An 18,187-nucleotide genomic window follows, 5' to 3' on the forward strand; every position below is an offset into this window, starting at 1 on the left:
AATAGCAATAATAATTTTCAGCTGTCAAATGAAAGATGGTCGCCTGTCAGTATTTTGTTTTTGTGACAGTTCTAAAATCATCAAGGGCACAAGAATAGACCAAGGGAAACCTACATATAAAATCTGAGACAGATCCATACAGTACCTAAGAAACAGTGATAACCTTCCAATAAACTTACAATATCAAAATGTTTGATTCTGAGATCAGACTAAAAATTGCACAACTAGGGACAGAGAGGAACCTACAAAATCCAAGATGGCCAGTTTTCAGCCATGTTTTTTTTTCAGATCAGTCTGAATATTGGACATTGTGCAACTTGGTACTAAGGGGAATGTACATAAGAAATTTGAGAAAGATCTATCTAGTACTCTAGAAACAGGGATAATAAACTATCACTGTCAAAATCCAAGATGGCAAATACTCCAGAAATATGAAGAGAAAATTAATCACAACATACTAGCACATTAATTGTAGTTTGGTGTTTAACCTGTCTACTAGTTTTGCCTTTATCACGGAGGCTTTATCGAGGGACATTTTGCTAGCAACAACCCCCTGAAGTACTCTTCAGGAGGAAATTTCTTATTGTTAACAATGACTTAGTGTACAAGGGACAGTTTTCAATGGCAGGTAAGTGCCTTGATGTTCATGCAATTCACGTTTTTTAAAAAAGATTGCAGCAGTTATTGATTTTTCCAGAAAGCTACAAGAATTGTTCAGATCCAGATGATGGACTGACCATTGACGCAGGGCGATTTGAATAGCCCAACATCTGATGAAATAATGAAAGCTACTCCGTTTACACGACATGGAATGCCTTTCCATTAAAACAACTAAGAAATACCAAAGTCAATGAAACTAAGTAGAAATATGGTAAAAAAGATTTATACAGACCCTATAACTTGCAGGAGTGTTAGATGTCTTTTGCTTCATAGACAATACCTGCCATGTAAATATTGTTCAATCCAAGAAAGTGACCTTCCCATTTGAAAGCAAAGTTAATAATCCTCTCCACTGAACACCTTTCATTTACTGATATTTCTTGCTAAATAACAACTAGTAGTAACAATATGAATAATGATAATTAGCAAAATAAAGACATTCTGGATTAGTAGTGTATATCAGAAAAGATTAACTGTGATGCTCTTTTTGCCAAGTGAGGTGGTCATGTACACAATAAGGTAAATACATGGAATAAATCAAAACACCAGACATTGTTTTCCTCCAGGTTAAGTTTATTGTTTAGAAGATTTTGTATTAGCATGTAAATATTACCTGCCTTTTAACATGTGTCCTGTAAACAGAACAAATATCCCATTACCACTTGTAAAACAATGTTCTAAATCAACCTGACATTAATAAATGATAAATGAAAATCTATTTGATTCTCTGGAAAATCTTGTCATCGTCCATTGTCAAACTTGGACATTAACAAATGTCCGCTTGTTTTTGCAGTATCCTTCTTTTATAAAAGTTTTTATGTACCATCTGTAATACTTCTTACTCAAATATAAAAGTAAGCACTAATAATATCAACTATCACAATACTGTCTGGACCAGAAAATAAACATTTCTATAAAGCACATTGATGAACTACTTATTTACATTTTATTTCATATTCATTTTGTGAATTAGGCTGTGTTCTACAGAACTAAAGTATTACATTACTGAATATTTTTCAAATTTGCCAATACATTTCTGTGACTTGAGAAAAAGGCTGTATCCTACAGTGCCATGAAAAAAATAAATATTTTTATAACTGGTCTACACATTTCTGTGACTTAATTGTGAATCTTGAGGCTGTATCCTACAACGGTCATACTCCAAAGGTAGCATAGTAATACCTGTAAGTAATGGTCATACTCCACAGGTAACAAAGATTTGTCTACAGTTTCAAATGAAACATTCACTCGGGTAACAGTACGTTTCCTAAATTTTGGAATTTTTTCTATTATCATCTTGATAACATTCCAAGATCAGTATTTTAAACAGTGTAACTCTACTAGTAGAAGTATTTCTGTAAGGCAACCTCAAATGAAAGTAAACTAATCTATGGTAGGTAAAAAAACTTCAGTGACAAACAGTTGTGACAAACTGTCTCATAAAGGGGTTAAGAATAGGTTTCTTTTATTAAGTGGAAGATCAAGACAACCAAAAATATGGAGACATATATAAATACAACTGTACCTCAATCATGTGAACATGTTATGTACAGAAACTGTACATCAACCCTGTATCAAAAGTACAGAAACTGAACTTCACCAATCCTGTATCAAATTAACAATCAAGTTGACTTTGGAGTGGACTTGCGAGGAGCCTTCAAGAACCCAACTCTACGTAGGTACTGCACGATGAATGGTGTTGCAGTGAGTGTGATTCCAATTCGAACTGGGGCAAACACTTTGTGTACAGCATAGGCAATGACAAATGTGCTAGCACCTGCAGCCACCTTTGATTGGGAAATGCTCTCTCCTATTCCAACCTTAGTCAAGAGTCCAACGACGTCAATCCCACTGCAAAGAACAAATATTACTCATACAGAAACTTATCATTCAGTTTTATAATACAGGAAATTCAATAAATATTTATTCAGAGTTCATCAATGTCTAAATAAAACCACTTACATGTCACTGGTCTGATCAATAATGAACGGACCCTTATCTAAAAAAATTGTAAAGAATACAATGGAGGGCAGCTCGTTTAATTGTCAACAAGTAAAAACCTTTAACCTTCCTGTTCTTACATTGTCAAATTCCAAGATGGCTGCCTTTCAGCCATTTAACTTTTCAAAAATGTAAAGAGGACATCTAGTGACAAATGGGAACCTACATATGGATCCATCCATCAATTTTCTTAAAATTGCAATATCAAACTTTCATTGTCAAATACAATACAACTAAGAATCAAGGAAAAGTGTCTGATGAAATTTAAGAAAGACCAATCCAATTCTTTTCAAGAAATAGTGATAGCAATAATTGTTCTCATTCAAATGACAGACCAGCATACCATATCTGATGATAATGGGCTAAAAATATGTTAAATAAGATAATACTTCCTCTAATATCAACATGTTCTGAAAAATTATGATGCAATATATACTTAAGTAAATAAACTTTTATCTTAGTGTAACTCATTGATATATATGATCTACACCAGTTTCTCCCACCAAATCAAATATACCTTGACACCAAAGCGTAGAACCCTCCAAGAGACATCAAAGCAAGGCTAACATGGAAAATGATCACAGTGGAACCATATTCTGCTATAGCTTTCTTTAAATTGGCCCTGGAATATTTTGCAGAATTGTCTAGGCTTTGATCAGATTCAGGTGGGTTGTTACCAACCTCTTGTGAATCTTGGTTTTGTTTTGAGGTTGAATAATGCCTCATTTGTTGACAACCAATTACAAATGAGTAAATGGTTTGGTCCTGTTGGTTAAAGATTCTGGATGAACTGTTGTTCCTTATCTTGAACCATTGTAGATTTTCTTTACGATATTTGTGAAGGTGAAACCCATTACAATTTTCTAACCATAGTCCAAATGTTATGTCATCGTTGGCCTGGCTACTGCATAATGCAGAAACATCCATCGGTGTATCTGGAGATACATTGGATTGGTGACTCCAAATACTTTTTCTATTTCTTTCTGCTGTGTTTCGAATGATTTCCTCTTGTTCCAAGAAAACATGAGCTTGAGTTTCCATTCCAAATTGATTATATTTTTTATCGTAGTTTTTAAGCCCATAACCAACACCTTCAATACCTTGTGATTTCACAGAATTATCAATGAATGCACCATGGTAATTTGGTTGTGTATCTTGAGACAGATGTTGAACGCCTACATGAAAAGAACGTCTTGGAGGCTGTGAACTATTGACATCATTTCGACCACCTGATATATATTTCTGATATAGTTTTTTGCCATTTCCTGGCATGTTTTGTGGTGTACCGTGATCCAGCTGTGAAGTAAAGTGGCCAGACTGAACTTTATATGGGTCTGGAACATTCGTCTGCATACATCCATGCAAACTGATGTTTCTGGAATATGAATAGTTCCGAATATTTTCTGGAATTTGAGAATCAACGACGTTGGTAGCAGACGCATTTCCTAAAGCAACTAATTCATCGTGTCCCCCCTGAATCCCTTGTACACTTGGGCCATGTATCGAGTATTCTATTGCCTCTTCCAAAATCTTCCGAGATTCCTCAGCTGAAATATCTCTATCGGGGCCTTGGACACCTTCTATCGTCGGATAATTGCTATCATTCTGACGTTCATCAGCAAAGGCATGACGTGATGCCACTTTTGTTTCATGAACAGTTATCACCGATCTGTTTCTTACGCCACTTACAGTTAGCGCTACCTTCCTGAACGAGATCATTTTCCTGACTGACATGAGTTGTTTTGATCCGGGGTTATAAACCTACACGCTTGTTTACATTTTTTGCTTGATTAGAACGGGGCCAAGTTCAAGAACGTCAAAGTTATATGGGAGCTTATTTATTATTCAACCCTCATGATATATACAAACGTTTTGACGACTGTTTTATCTATCTATGCGATCCTCTCTTGACTAACCTTATATTTACCCATGATAGTGTCAGAAGAGTGCCGAATAGACAAATACCTGGCTTCCGCGTGGGTCATGCCTGATAAGTTCATGTTCAGTGCGTACAAGTGAACATGAAATAGGTCAGCTAAATATAACTTTTTTGACAAATAGGGTTGTTTGCCAATAAAAGAGGCTATCAGATTTTTAAAAAATATGGTAAACATGTTATGCGCGATCGTAGGAGCTCAAACAATCACTCGCCAAAAGGCGATAATAAGCTATGGCTAAGGGGCCTAGTAATGTGAACTTAGCTGGAACCTAAGTGCCAATTTGGTCAAAATTTTCGGCCATTCACGATCAATATAAAACTATTGTTAAAAAGACACTTTGAGGTCAGGTGTATAAGTTTTTCGAATTACTATACTCGGTGTTTTCTGCTTACTAAATCGAAGTCCGTGGTATTGGATCCTAGGAAATGAACCTGATTAAGTACATCAAGGTCACATCAGTTATAACTAGTGAAATTACACTTAAATTTTTTTTGCTATAATTACACGAAACTTCAAAACCAACATTGAAAATTACTTACAATAATGTCTATAATTTATGTACATGACTATGGAGAGTCTGGACGCTGCACAAAAAAACATGTCGCAAAGTGCGTTGCACTTGTCCAATATTCAGATCGGCATTTTCCTCTGTGACTTAGATGTATTTGTGGTAGGCTGTTGTGTTAGCTTCTGACATTATATATACAACACGGAAGAGTTATTATAAGTATAATTACCACGAGTTTGAGGCGCCGTTTAAATTTTTGCATTTGGCGAGTATTCAATAGATGAGTCATATGATCACCTATTCATTAGGATATGGTGCGACATGTATATTTTAGATATCGTCATAAATGAATTGGTTATATTAACACATATATGTGTGCGTGTGTGTGTGTATATATATATGCAATGATGAATGTGACATTGCCTAATCGTTTTAGTGATGTACATTGTAACTTAAGTGGACTAAACACGGAAGGACTGTAACACGCAAGAGCAATTGCGGTAAAGAGTCTTGCCCAAGGTCACAACCACGACAGCACAGACCGGTTGGATTCTCACAAACACAAAAACAACGACGGGAAAGGAGCATCGAACCACGTCGCACCTCGGATCTTCAGCAACTGTAGACTCCGACTGAGCTGTCACGACCCAGAGTTATTTAAATACCACATTTATAACTAATAACTGTCTGTAAGGGTCATTCTTTTATTGCCTCATGGAATGGTTTAAAAGGCCGTAATAGCGGTCGTAGACCTCCTTCAATAATCAGATAATTCCTCATGTAATATACATGATAGTGATTGAACCTCTCTATAAAACAGACCTACCTATAGAGGTCACTATTCTCTGCTCCGTTGGGTTGCCTTTGTAGACAGGTCTACTATGCTTGAAAAGATTAATAGCTTAAGTTCAACAACAGCTTTAAAGACGATGGAATTATATTTTGCATTATCAACGAGAATGTGGACACGACGGAATCAAACACTCGGCGAATGCAGCAATGATGTATACTGTGTACTAATTGATAGAAAAAATGTGTCCTTGGCCATGATCAGATGTGATACCTCAAAAGTACATACCAGTGTAAATCCAGTAGTAGGCCAATTTTATACTACAGGTCACACCTATAAAACGGACACATGTGTCTAGTTCTCCTAACATGTAATGGTTGGGCAGTCTTGTTTTTTTTTCAGTTTAAACTGACGAGTTTTCCGTACTTTTAATGTGTTAGCTTCACTAGTCATGATACCACATGTTTGCTAATTCATATGATTGATGATATTTCTACATTTCAGTGAATCGGTAACTGTTGTATGCTTCCTAAATCTTACGTGAAATGGAAATAAATTAAGATCCCTTTTATTACAGAATCAATTATTTCTGCTAAAATTGTAGGAAATACGTTTTTCTTTATCATTTTCATATGTATTTGAATATTATCTTCGTTCGCACAAAGACTTTTTTGACTACATAGAGAATACATTGTCAGTGTCTGAAAATATAAGTGACAAAAGCGGCGAGCCTCTGTCCTGAATATTCTATTTATCCTGAGCAGCGGTTGAAATTTCGGACTATCAAAACGTCAAGTGTTTTGTTCAATATTTGTTGAACTAACGTTAACGTTACGCTGAATTTGGTTTAATGACGTACACCAAAACAATTGATCCGCCCGAAAATATAGTTCCAAACTTCAACAGACATAACAGCAATTTTACGGATTTTCATACATAAACACGTTCTTTACAATATATGTAATTGCTTTTTAGATAGTTATTTATGTCTTTCTAAACGTTATACTTGAGTAGATTTATAAAGCATTTCTATAGAATTAATCCATGTATAAGTACATCTCTTTTCCCTGCCGGGAACTGCTAAACGATGTACAGGACAGGTGTTTTCCAAATATCCACAAGCCAAGCTATCCATTACGACCGATTGTGGACAGCACAAGGTTAATCGGATACAGTGTATCAGGATGACTAGCAGATATCCTGTGGCAGCTTCTGGGGAAAATAACGATAAAGTATCAATATGGCCGGTAAACATCCTCAGGCCACTTGTGGGAAAACACAACCTCACGTGAAAAACTCAGAAGAGGCGACAATTTTTAGGGTTTTGTGAAATCATCATATCTTCTCTCCTATAAGGCCACATGCGGCGTGGTTGACCAAATTCCAGGTACATCGGTGAAACTGGACGAAGATTTGGCACACGCATCAAGGAATATAAAAAATAAGTTGTCAAAACTGAAAGCAAGTTATACACTAAAATACCAGAAATATACTAGGAAAAGGACACGATTAATCAGCCATCACACACCATATAATGGACTGGAGCAGCTCGAAGGTAATGGAAAGAAAGGATCACTAGAAACTGAGAAAGACGAAGAAATCTGGATAAGGGAGGAAGGAGAACTGATAGATAGAGAAGAACGAGGCACGAACTGATAGATAGGGAAGAATGAGGCACGAACTGATAGATAGAGAAGAATGAGGCACGAACTGATAGATAGAGAAGAATGTGGCACGAACTGATAGATAGAGAAGAATGAGGCACGAACTGATAGATAGAGAAGAATGAGGCACGAACTGATAGATAGAGAAGAATGAGGCACGAACTGATAGATAGGGAAGAATGAGGCACGAACTGATAGATAGGGAAGAACGAGGCACGAACTGATAGATAGAGAAGAACGAGGCACGAACTGATAGATAGGGAAGAACGAGGCACGAACTGATAGATAGAGAAGAACGAGGCACGAACTGATAGATAGGGAAGAATGAGGCACGAACTGATAGATAGGGAAGAATGAGGCACGAACTGATAGATAGGGAAGAATGAGGCACGAACTGATAGATAGAGAAGAATGAGGCACGAACTGATAGATAGAGAAGAATGAGGCACGAACTGATAGATAGAGAAGAATGAGGCACGAACTGATAGATAGGGAAGAATGAGGCACGAACTGATAGATAGGGAAGAATGTGGCACGAACTGATAGATAGAGAAGAGACACGAACTGATAGATAGAGAAGAATGAGGCACGAACTGATAGATAGAGAAGAATGAGGCACGAACTGATAGAGAAGAATGAGGCACGAACTGATAGATAGAGAAGAATGAGGCACGAACTGATAGATAGAGAAGAATGAGGCACGAACTGACAGATAGAGAAGAATGAGGCACGAACTGATAGATAGGGAAGAATGTGGCACGAACTGATAGATAGAGAAGAGACACGAACTGACAGATAGAGAAGAATGAGGCACGAACTGATAGATAGAGAAGAATGAGGCACGAACTGATAGATAGAGAAGAATGAGGCACGAACTGATAGATAGAGAAGAATGAGGCACGAACTGATAGATAGAGAAGAATGTGGCACGAACTGATAGATAGAGAAGAATGAGGCACGAACTGATAGATAGAGAAGAATGAGGCACGAACTGATAGATAGAGAAGAATGAGGCACGAACTGATAGATAGAGAAGAATGAGGCACGAACTGATAGATAGAGAAGAATGAGGCACGAACTGATAGATAGGGAAGAATGTGGCACGAACTGACAGATAGAGAAGAATGAGGCACGAACTGATAGATAGAGAAGAATGAGGCACGAACTGATAGATAGAGAAGAATGAGGCACGAACTGATAGATAGAGAAGAATGAGGCACGAACTGATAGATAGAGAAGAATGAGGCACGAACTGATAGATAGAGAAGAATGAGGCACGAACTGATAGATAGAGAAGAATGAGGCACGAACTGACAGATAGAGAAGAATGAGGCACGAACTGAGATATAGGGAAGAATGAGGCACGAACTGACAGATAGGGAAGAATGAGGCACGAACTGACAGATAGGGAGGAATGAGGCACGAACTGATAGATAGAGAAGAATGTGGCACGAACTGATAGATAGAGAAGAATGAGGCACGAACTGATAGATAGGGAAGAATGAGGCACGAACTGACAGATAGGGAAGAATGTGGCACGAACTGATAGATAGAGAAGAATGTGGCACGAACTGATAGATAGAGAAGAATGAGGCACGAACTGATAGATAGGGAAGAATTTGGCACGAACTGACAGATAGAGAAGAATGAGGCACGAACTGATAGATAGGGAAGAATTTGGCACGAACTGACAGATAGAGAAGAATGAGGCACGAACTGATAGATAGGGAAGAATGAGGCACGAACTGACAGATAGGGAAGAATGTGGCACGAACTGATAGATAGAGAAGAATGAGGCACGAACTGATAGATAGAGAAGAATGAGGCACGAACTGATAGATAGAGAAGAATGAGGCACGAACTGATAGATAGAGAAGAATGAGGCACGAACTGACAGATAGAGAAGAATGAGGCACGAACTGATAGATAGAGAAGAATGTGGCACGAACTGACAGATAGAGAAGAATGAGGCACGAACTGATAGATAGAGAAGAATGAGGCACGAACTGATAGATAGGGAACAATGTGGCACGAACTGACAGATAGAGAAGGATGAGGCACGAACTGATAGATAGAGAAGAATGAGGCACGAACTGACAGATAGAGAAGAATGAGGCACGAACTGACAGATAGAGAAGAATGAGGCACGAACTGACAGATAGAGAAGAATGAGGCACGAACTGACAGATAGAGAAGAATGAGGCACGAACTGATAGATAGAGAAGAATGAGGCACGAACTGACAGATAGGGAAGAATGTGGCACGAACTGATAGATAGAGAAGAATGAGGCACGAACTGACAGATAGAGAAGAATGAGGCACGAACTGATAGATAGAGAAGAATGTGGCACGAACTGACAGATAGAGAAGAATGAGGCACGAACTGACAGATAGAGAAGAATGATGCACGAACTGATAGATAGGGAAGAATGTGGCACGAACTGACAGATAGGGAAGAATGAGGCACGACCTGACAGATAGGGAAGAATGTGGCACGAACTGACAGATAGGGAAGAATGAGGCACGAACTGATAGATAGGGAAGAATGAGGCACGAACTGATAGATAGAGAAGAATGTGGTTCGAACTGACAGATAGAGAAGAATGTGGCACGAACTGATAGATAGAGAAGAATGAGGCACGAACTGAGATATAGGGAAGAATGAGGCACGAACTGACAGATAGGGAAGAATGAGGCACGAACTGATAGATAGAGAAGAATGAGGCACCAACTGATAGATAGGGAAGAATGAGGCACGAACTGATAGATAGAGAAGAATGAGGCACGAACTGAGCCATCTACATGATCCCCATGTTAACAACCAACATGGGATGAAACACCCACTGTCCCTCTGACTGGCTGCAGCATAAGAGTGTGATTGGGACGAAATAGCATCGTGACAATTTCACAGTTGACTTAACAGTTTTGTCATTCGCCAAATACTGAACTGATGTCTAGACTCCTTTGTGTTTAAAATAAACATCTTCTTACAGTCTTCTTACTTCTTACTGGTTAAGAGAATGTTTGTTGTACTTTTTAAATTATGATTTCCACTTGAATTACAACAACCTTTTTATGTCATCTAGAATTGAAAACAAGGTAAATGATAACAGATTTTTTTTATTTTTTGAATAAACACGGTGCCAAGAAAACAATTGATTGTAAGTTAACAACTACAAAAAGCTAGTGAACACTCCACTGTCAGCAATTAGTAATGAACATCGCCCTCACGTTTCTCCTCGCTGGCTAACGTACATCCTGACTGCTAATGTGTTTCTTTCTGAAAGCAAATGCATAAACAAAAAAGTTAGGAAAGGAAATAGAAAACATGCATGCTATTCTAAAGTCCTATTACACAAGGTTCATAAGTCATATGGATTCCTATCACACACAAGTCAAGAGACATCTGGATTCCTATCACACACGAGTCAAGAGACATCTGGATTCCTATCACATACGAGTCATGAGACATCTGGATTCCTATCACACACGATTCAGAAGTCATCTTTTGTCCTATCACACACAAGTCATGATTCATCTGAAGTCTCTTTTTTGTTATAGTGATTAAAATTTCAGAAAATGTATGTTATAAATATGTAAACATGGATAGAAATTTACATACACGTGCAAAACGTAATCCACATAAACTAGCCTAAACCGGAACAAGCGTCGTTTTTTGTCAAACTTCAAGTTACCATGTGAATTTCTTTCTGGTTAGGACAGTTCTATGATATTGAACGTGAAATACATTGACAGTGTTGTTTCTTAAACCTCCTTATTGAAATAGATCTTGATTATTGGCATTCGTAATCACCACCATAAAATACTTACAAAAAGTCCATCACCACCACCATTCAGTGAACCTAAAATAAACAAAAGAGTGAGTTAAACTGATGATTGCTCACCGAAAACAATTTTATTGGAAACAGAATTATAACAAAAGGCAATAATTATGTAATTCAAGGGGTTCAGGCATTGAATTTGGTTACACTGTTACAAAGGACACTAAATCTGTAATAATGTGGTTGCGGCCACTGGTTTTGGAATACTGAACATCATTTTTCATTATCCTAGCTTTAATACAAGCAAAGTTATGAACCGGACTTAAAAGAAATACAAAAGGGCAATAACTCTGAAATTAAGATGTCACAGTCCCTGACGTCGGGACACTGAACATTGCGTTTGTATACATCACTTTCAATAACGTTGTTTAAATGCATGCCCGTGATGCTTTTCATACAAAATGTTAACATATGGCAATGGCTCTGTAATAAAGGGGTTGCAGACCAGGAGGTTTGTACACTGCACATCCTCTTAATAATATTAATGTATATATTAAGTTTGATTATCCTAGTTTAAATGCCAGCAAATTGAAGTTGTCCTCTAGATTCGGAATTTTAACAAAGGTCAATGAAGTAAGGGGTTGCGGGCCTTCAATTTGGTACACTGCACATAGTCTTTGTATGGCTAACATATACACGAAGTTTCATTATCTTAGTTTAAATGTTCCGTACACGAAATTTTAACAAACGACAATAACTCTATAATTGAGAGGTTGCAGACCCACAATTCGGTATACTGAGCAGCTTAGTGTGACCTATGTATACACAAAGCTTCATGATTCTTCCTTAACTGTAAGTAAAGTTATGCTCTGGACCCGAAAGGACGGGCGGAGAGACAGACGGACGGTCAAGGTGAGGACTATATGCTCATCCGAAAATTTTCGGGGAGCATGAAATGTGCATAGAAATATATATATATATATATACATGTATATCACAACACATTGTAAGAATACATACATTCCCTCAAATATATAGTTGTACGGCCCTGTGTTGTTACACCACCGAACTGATGATAATAAAGAAACGGTATGGAGTTACATCCTAATGTTGAGCGTTTCATAAACATAAGTATGATATATTTAATGCTTCACAAGAATGAATACGAAGGTAAGAGAATATTGAATTAGAGAAGTCTTACCAGAGTCGGAGAATGCACCAAAGCTGTCGATAGGGACAATTCCCATCTGGTCTAAGCCGCCTAGTCCAAGGTCTTTTCCTCCGAGTCCACCTCCAAAATCGGCATTTTTACCGTGTCCAAAACCCAAATCCACATTTCCGTGTCCTAGTCCAAGATCCCCATTTCCTTTTCCAAATCCCAAATCCACATTTCCGTGTCCTAGTCCAAGATCCCCATTTCCTTTTCCAAATTCCAAATCCACATTCCCGTGTCCTAGTCCCAGATCCCCATTTCCTTTTCCAAATCCCAAATCCCCGTTTCCATGTCCTAGTCCCAGATCCCCATTTTCGTGCCCCAATCCGAAATCTCCAATTCCCATGCCAATAGATCCATGTCCAAAGCCCATATCAGCTGCTCCAAGCCCTACACCACCAACTGACCCTGTAGATGATGAATATTACAATTAAATACAAATCTTATCTAGTAGACCCTGTAGTAGACTTTGACGAGATTCTCTATAATTAACATTTACCAAATCTGGAAATTAATTCTCAAATTTGAACTAAAGATAGTTGTGCAAGAACTTCCCACGAACACTTTTTTCACAGTGAGTTAGTTTCTTGACACAGGAATTATACTCTAACAATGTTTGATATGCATGTCTTCATTTGCGGCTATTAACTTTCGTGACTTTGTCTGGATTGCGAAATTCGTGAAATAAAATCGCACAAGAAAAAAATTGTTTTACAATGTAATGTTTGAACATGATTGAACGTCTACACTGGAATTATAAAAACGTTCATATCTGTCTTCTCGTCACATCAATTATGGTCCTGTAAATTAAGATATTTACGCGAACAGTTTGTAGACATCGGAATCCGTTTATTAAGAATACCAACAAATGAAAGAAAATAAACTCCCACGAAAATAATGTTCAATGTAATTCAATTGATTTTTCACACCAAGTCAAAGACAAAAAAATTACCTGACAGTTGTTGTGCCACTGGAACAGGGTTGTTCACAACAACGGTGCGGTCACGTGGCACGACCTGCTTTACAGGTACCGGGTTATTTACTAAAACTGAGAAGTTCAACAGGGTTAAGCAATTTTTTGAAATTATTATTATTATTATTATTAACATTGGGCGATATTAAAATCTAATGGTAGTATCAAAACCATGTGGTTGAGTGAATGCCTACTGAGCCAAATAAAACCAAATGGTTAGCACAATATGAAAACATGTATTGAAGAATGAGTTATGTAAACGAAATACACGTAGTTGATACTATCTGTATCTGTTGCATTTGTGTACCTGCCTTCTTGTATCTGTGGCATTCGGGTACCTGCCTTTCTATATCTGTGGCATTTGTGTACTTGCCTTCCTATATCTGTGGCATTTGTGTACCTGCCTTCCTATATCTGTGGCATTCGTGTACCTACCTTTCCGTATGTCATTTGTGTGCCTACCTTTCTGTATCTGTGGGACCTTCTTTGTCAGCACTACCGTCTGGATCTTGGGAACTTTAATGAAATTAACATCGATAACTACATCTGCATGGATCACAGCTATTCCAGTTATCTGGATATTTTCTAGTAACCTTATAACAATGCAGTTTAATCGTCAAAACTCAATTTGCCATTGATTCAATTATTTATAACATTAGTAATAAGTGAATAATTAAAAACGGACTTTTTAATGTTCAAAAATTCTTTTGAAATGAGATTGAATTGTTCCGATGTTTATCATAGAATTATCAATTCATTATTAAATAACATAATATTCGGAAATGCGTATTCACACTATTTACTGTCACGTCGCTACTTACCTTGTTTCACCATTACATCTATTGAAAATAGACAAAAGGTAAATTAATACGAATTCATGTATTTGTCTCAAAACAAATCATATGTGGAAATTTTGTTGTACATAAGCATTTCAATGTACATGTATTATTAAATATGATAATATTACATACACGAAGCACTCGATAACTTAGACGACATTGAATCACACCGCATGTTGCGGTTCAGAATACCTATAAGCTTGGCTCTTGGTTATATCACTTGTTCGTTAATTAAAAATACAATTTTACTCAGCAAAGTGTTGTTGTAATACGTTCCGTATCCCAAATCTAATGCACTTCTCATTTAAATAAAACAAATTACTAAGTATAAAATAACAACAATCCGTAACAAGTTGTCAGTAGCCTTATTCCCTCAATGACTTATTTAGTAACGTGATAGAAACATTAAACGGTATACTTACGATGTCTGTTGATGACAACTGGAAAGAAATACACATCATTACTACAGAATGGTTTAGATATATCGTAAGTCTAACGGAAACACGTTCAATCTTCAATGCTTTAGATATATCAGTATAACAGAGGCACATAGTTACTCTATATTGGTTAAGATATATCGTAATTTTATCAGAAACAGTTACTCTACAATGATTTAGATATATCGTAAGTCTAACAGAAGCACATTTATTCTACAATGTTTTAGATATATCGTAATTCTATCAAAAACACAGTTATTCTACAATGGTTTAGATAAGTGAAAAATCGAGATACGTTCAAAGTTTAAAGTTTTATCATAAAAAAACTGAAATATTGTATTTGTTATAAAAATATATTTCTATATTTATGGATACGCTGTCAAACAGATTTCGTGTCATGATTATAATAGATAACACGAAAATGATGACAAACAAAACACTTCTATACTTACATGGTCTTTTAACTTGAAACGCTGAAAAAAAGAACATATCATATGTAATTCATTGTAGTGAGATGTAAGTGCTACTTCATTGTAAAGAGATAAAAGTGTTCGACACCCTCAAATTACACATTATTATTTCATCAATGATTCCCAAGAAGGCTAATTATTTAATTCAGTTACTTCAAAACTTTATTTGAAAATCCTGTCATTGTCCATCATCTAATTGCTTCTGACCTGTTCTAAAAATAATTAGATTAACATACTATAGTCAAACCCTTGAAAAAAATAATTTTTTCTTGTCATCTTTTAAAATGTTTATCTGAAATATTCACGAGCTTGTTCAATTCTATTTTGGTGAGTAATAATGATAATGATGGCGTAAGTGACGTCATACAAACTGTAGCGATAAATTAACATTTCGCAACAAAACCTAAGACAGAAAGGCTTTACCAGCATGCGTACCCTCCTCTTTTTTTGTTATTGCATCTATATTTCGGAATAATACTTTGGACATGCAACCTTGAGTTCATCATGATATATGGGCTAACAGCAAGCAGCAGTTTAATACAATGATAAATGTGCTGAGTAGTATCTAATTATGATACCTTGTGATTGATTAATGTATACACATTATTGTAATACTAACACCTGAGGACGGTGTATTACCGCTGACCTACCGTCCATCTATCAATCAGACAGACATGTGTGAGGAGTTCAGATGATTGTTTCTGGGTTAGCATTGATAAATCACTTAAGTTGTTGCATTCACAGCATTATCGTGCGTCGTGTTTTCCCTGTTGTATTTCGGTATTCTTTCACAAAAAAGGATATTTATAAAAGCTATTCACAAAAAAGGTATAAGAAACGTCCTAGGTGCACTGAATATAAGTTATATTTCATACTTTCAACTTTTTGTAATGCGTTTACAGGAGATTTGTGAAAAGAAAAAGGAATTTGAACAAATTCGATTTGCATGGATTTTGACTTCTAAAATTATCTGTTATATGCTGCATTTCCCCGTCTAGATTTTAACGTTTCTTTCGATCACTTTGGATTTTCCCTATTTGCCTCTTAGACTTAGGCCCTCAGCATCGCTGACGAGTCCCAAAAGGACGAAATAGCTGTATGATGCAGTTTAAGTCATTGTTTGGCTCTGCTGTAGCAAATCCAAATTGGTATTAAAATGTGATATTCATTTGTGTCTTTTGTTTTTTAGCGTAAACAAACGAGAGAATAAAAGAAAGAAGAGAATGAATTAAAGGTCAGTCCCATGAATTAACAGCCACCGAGTCCGTTATCATAGAGTTGAATAAAGTGAAAAAGAGTTAATTGGAAAGACTTTTGCAGGTTGTAAATGAATGAGCATCAATCTCAGACATATCGCTCAAATAACCAATTATTTTATACAGGGAGTTTAATATGTGTAAAAATTTCAAGATGAAGAAACTTGTTCAAGAAATCATACATTTACAAAATAGCCATTGCATGTCATGTCATAAAAACGTGAATATCTTAACACCTAATCATCAGCATATCACACTTAGACACCAAGTCAGGAGAAATGAGATATGTATAGGAATTTACTGAATATGGACAATTTTACGAACATACAAGAAAGCATCATCGACTCCGAAGGCAGGTTCCCACCTTATTACGGTGTGTGATATGATATGCGTAACCCATCAATGTTCTCATTTGGTTAATTAGTGACCATTAGGGTTACAAAAATGAGTGAAACAAAAATGATAATGATTGTAATAAAAATAATTCTAACAAAGTTCAAGTCCATCATAGACCGTATGAAAACATTCAGAAAACGACTGTCCTCATTGATTTACAAAAACAATTATAAAACTACTCACGTGTAGGTACAGAAATTGAGAAATTACTACTTACGCATAGGTACAGGAACTGAAAAATCATGTTAAATCATATCAAAACATTGTATGAGATTCTTACACTTTGCATATTACTTTCCGTTACAGATATAATTACAGATATGAAGTATTGCATTTAAACAAATATACCAAAGGTTTGCATGCTGTGACGTCATTGAAAACATATACTCTAAATCCTTTAAACAATACTATAGACACGTTATTTTAATGCCGTTCATGGAAGTAAACATCTATAGTATATATCTACCAATTAGAAGTTTGTAAAGAAGGGAAATTGTCCATTGATAGATAAAAAATGTCAAGGAGGAAAAACTGACCTATTTTTGTGAAAACACGTCTTCGATAGCCAACTGTAAAATAGATAATGGAAAAATTAGCAATAACAAGATATCAAGCATGAAAATAATTAACCAATATTCGAAATGAACACCTTTATAAGTGATATGTATAAGTAAAAGGATTTACTCACATCCCTCGGAAGAACCTGAAATACAAAAATAAAGATATTTAGAAATTGTTTCCATTATGAATAAAGCAAGAGTGACATTTCAATTTTTGTGTAATTAGCTTGAAAGTTATTTTCTATTTGTTTGAATGATTAATTAATTCCGCATATCGAAATTGAAATTTCTACTAAAATACACATGCCGTTATATCCTATTAGGATTACAGCCCACATACCTGCCGCTAGGGCAATCACTATTAAAAGCGCTACACCGTTCATGCTGACAGTTCTCCGACTGGACTCTCAAGGACACTGTGAAGCAACAATCCAACACTGGCCTTTTATATAGGTCAGGAGGCAGGTGTATTACTTACAATTTGATTATATTTACTTCTATACATCGAGACATTCATTTGACACCTTTGTCTAAACGGAGATGGTTCAGTATACTTGCAAGATGGTGAGTCGAGTGTCAGAGACATGACATTTTTAGTACCGATACATCCTTTGGCGTGTATTGCTCATAAACCAACATGTACAACCTCAATGCATATCCACATCTCATCAACAGATATTACGACTTGGCGAAAACTT

At 36.4% G+C, this 18,187-nt stretch overlaps 2 protein-coding genes across 2 annotated transcripts; both read right to left on the reverse strand.

Annotated features, from left to right (window-relative positions):
* Window positions 1-1,212: 1,212 nt before the first annotated feature.
* Window positions 1,213-4,661, reverse strand: LOC132556645 (uncharacterized). Its single transcript, XM_060221079.1, has 3 exons — window positions 4,578-4,661; window positions 3,179-4,422; window positions 1,213-2,511 (listed from the first exon to the last, which is right to left on the reverse strand). The coding sequence occupies exons 1-3, from the start codon at window positions 4,659-4,661 to the stop codon at window positions 2,283-2,285; spliced, it is 1,557 nt and encodes a 518-aa protein (XP_060077062.1). The 3' UTR covers window positions 1,213-2,282.
* Window positions 4,662-10,828: 6,167 nt separating this feature from the next.
* On the reverse strand, window positions 10,829-17,872 carry LOC132556646 (uncharacterized PPE family protein PPE12-like). The gene is made up of 11 exons (XM_060221081.1): window positions 17,830-17,872; window positions 17,618-17,632; window positions 17,147-17,161; window positions 15,260-15,280; window positions 14,793-14,810; window positions 14,353-14,370; window positions 13,994-14,047; window positions 13,511-13,606; window positions 12,547-12,966; window positions 11,395-11,426; window positions 10,829-10,843 (listed from the first exon to the last, which is right to left on the reverse strand). The coding sequence occupies exons 1-11, from the start codon at window positions 17,870-17,872 to the stop codon at window positions 10,829-10,831; spliced, it is 747 nt and encodes a 248-aa protein (XP_060077064.1).
* Window positions 17,873-18,187: the final 315 nt, after the last annotated feature.

This window comes from Ylistrum balloti, unplaced genomic scaffold (assembly GCF_031769215.1).
Source record: "Ylistrum balloti isolate Yb309-2 unplaced genomic scaffold, AGI_CSIRO_Ybal_v1 Utg370580, whole genome shotgun sequence".
NCBI lineage: Eukaryota > Metazoa > Mollusca > Bivalvia > Pectinida > Pectinidae > Ylistrum > Ylistrum balloti.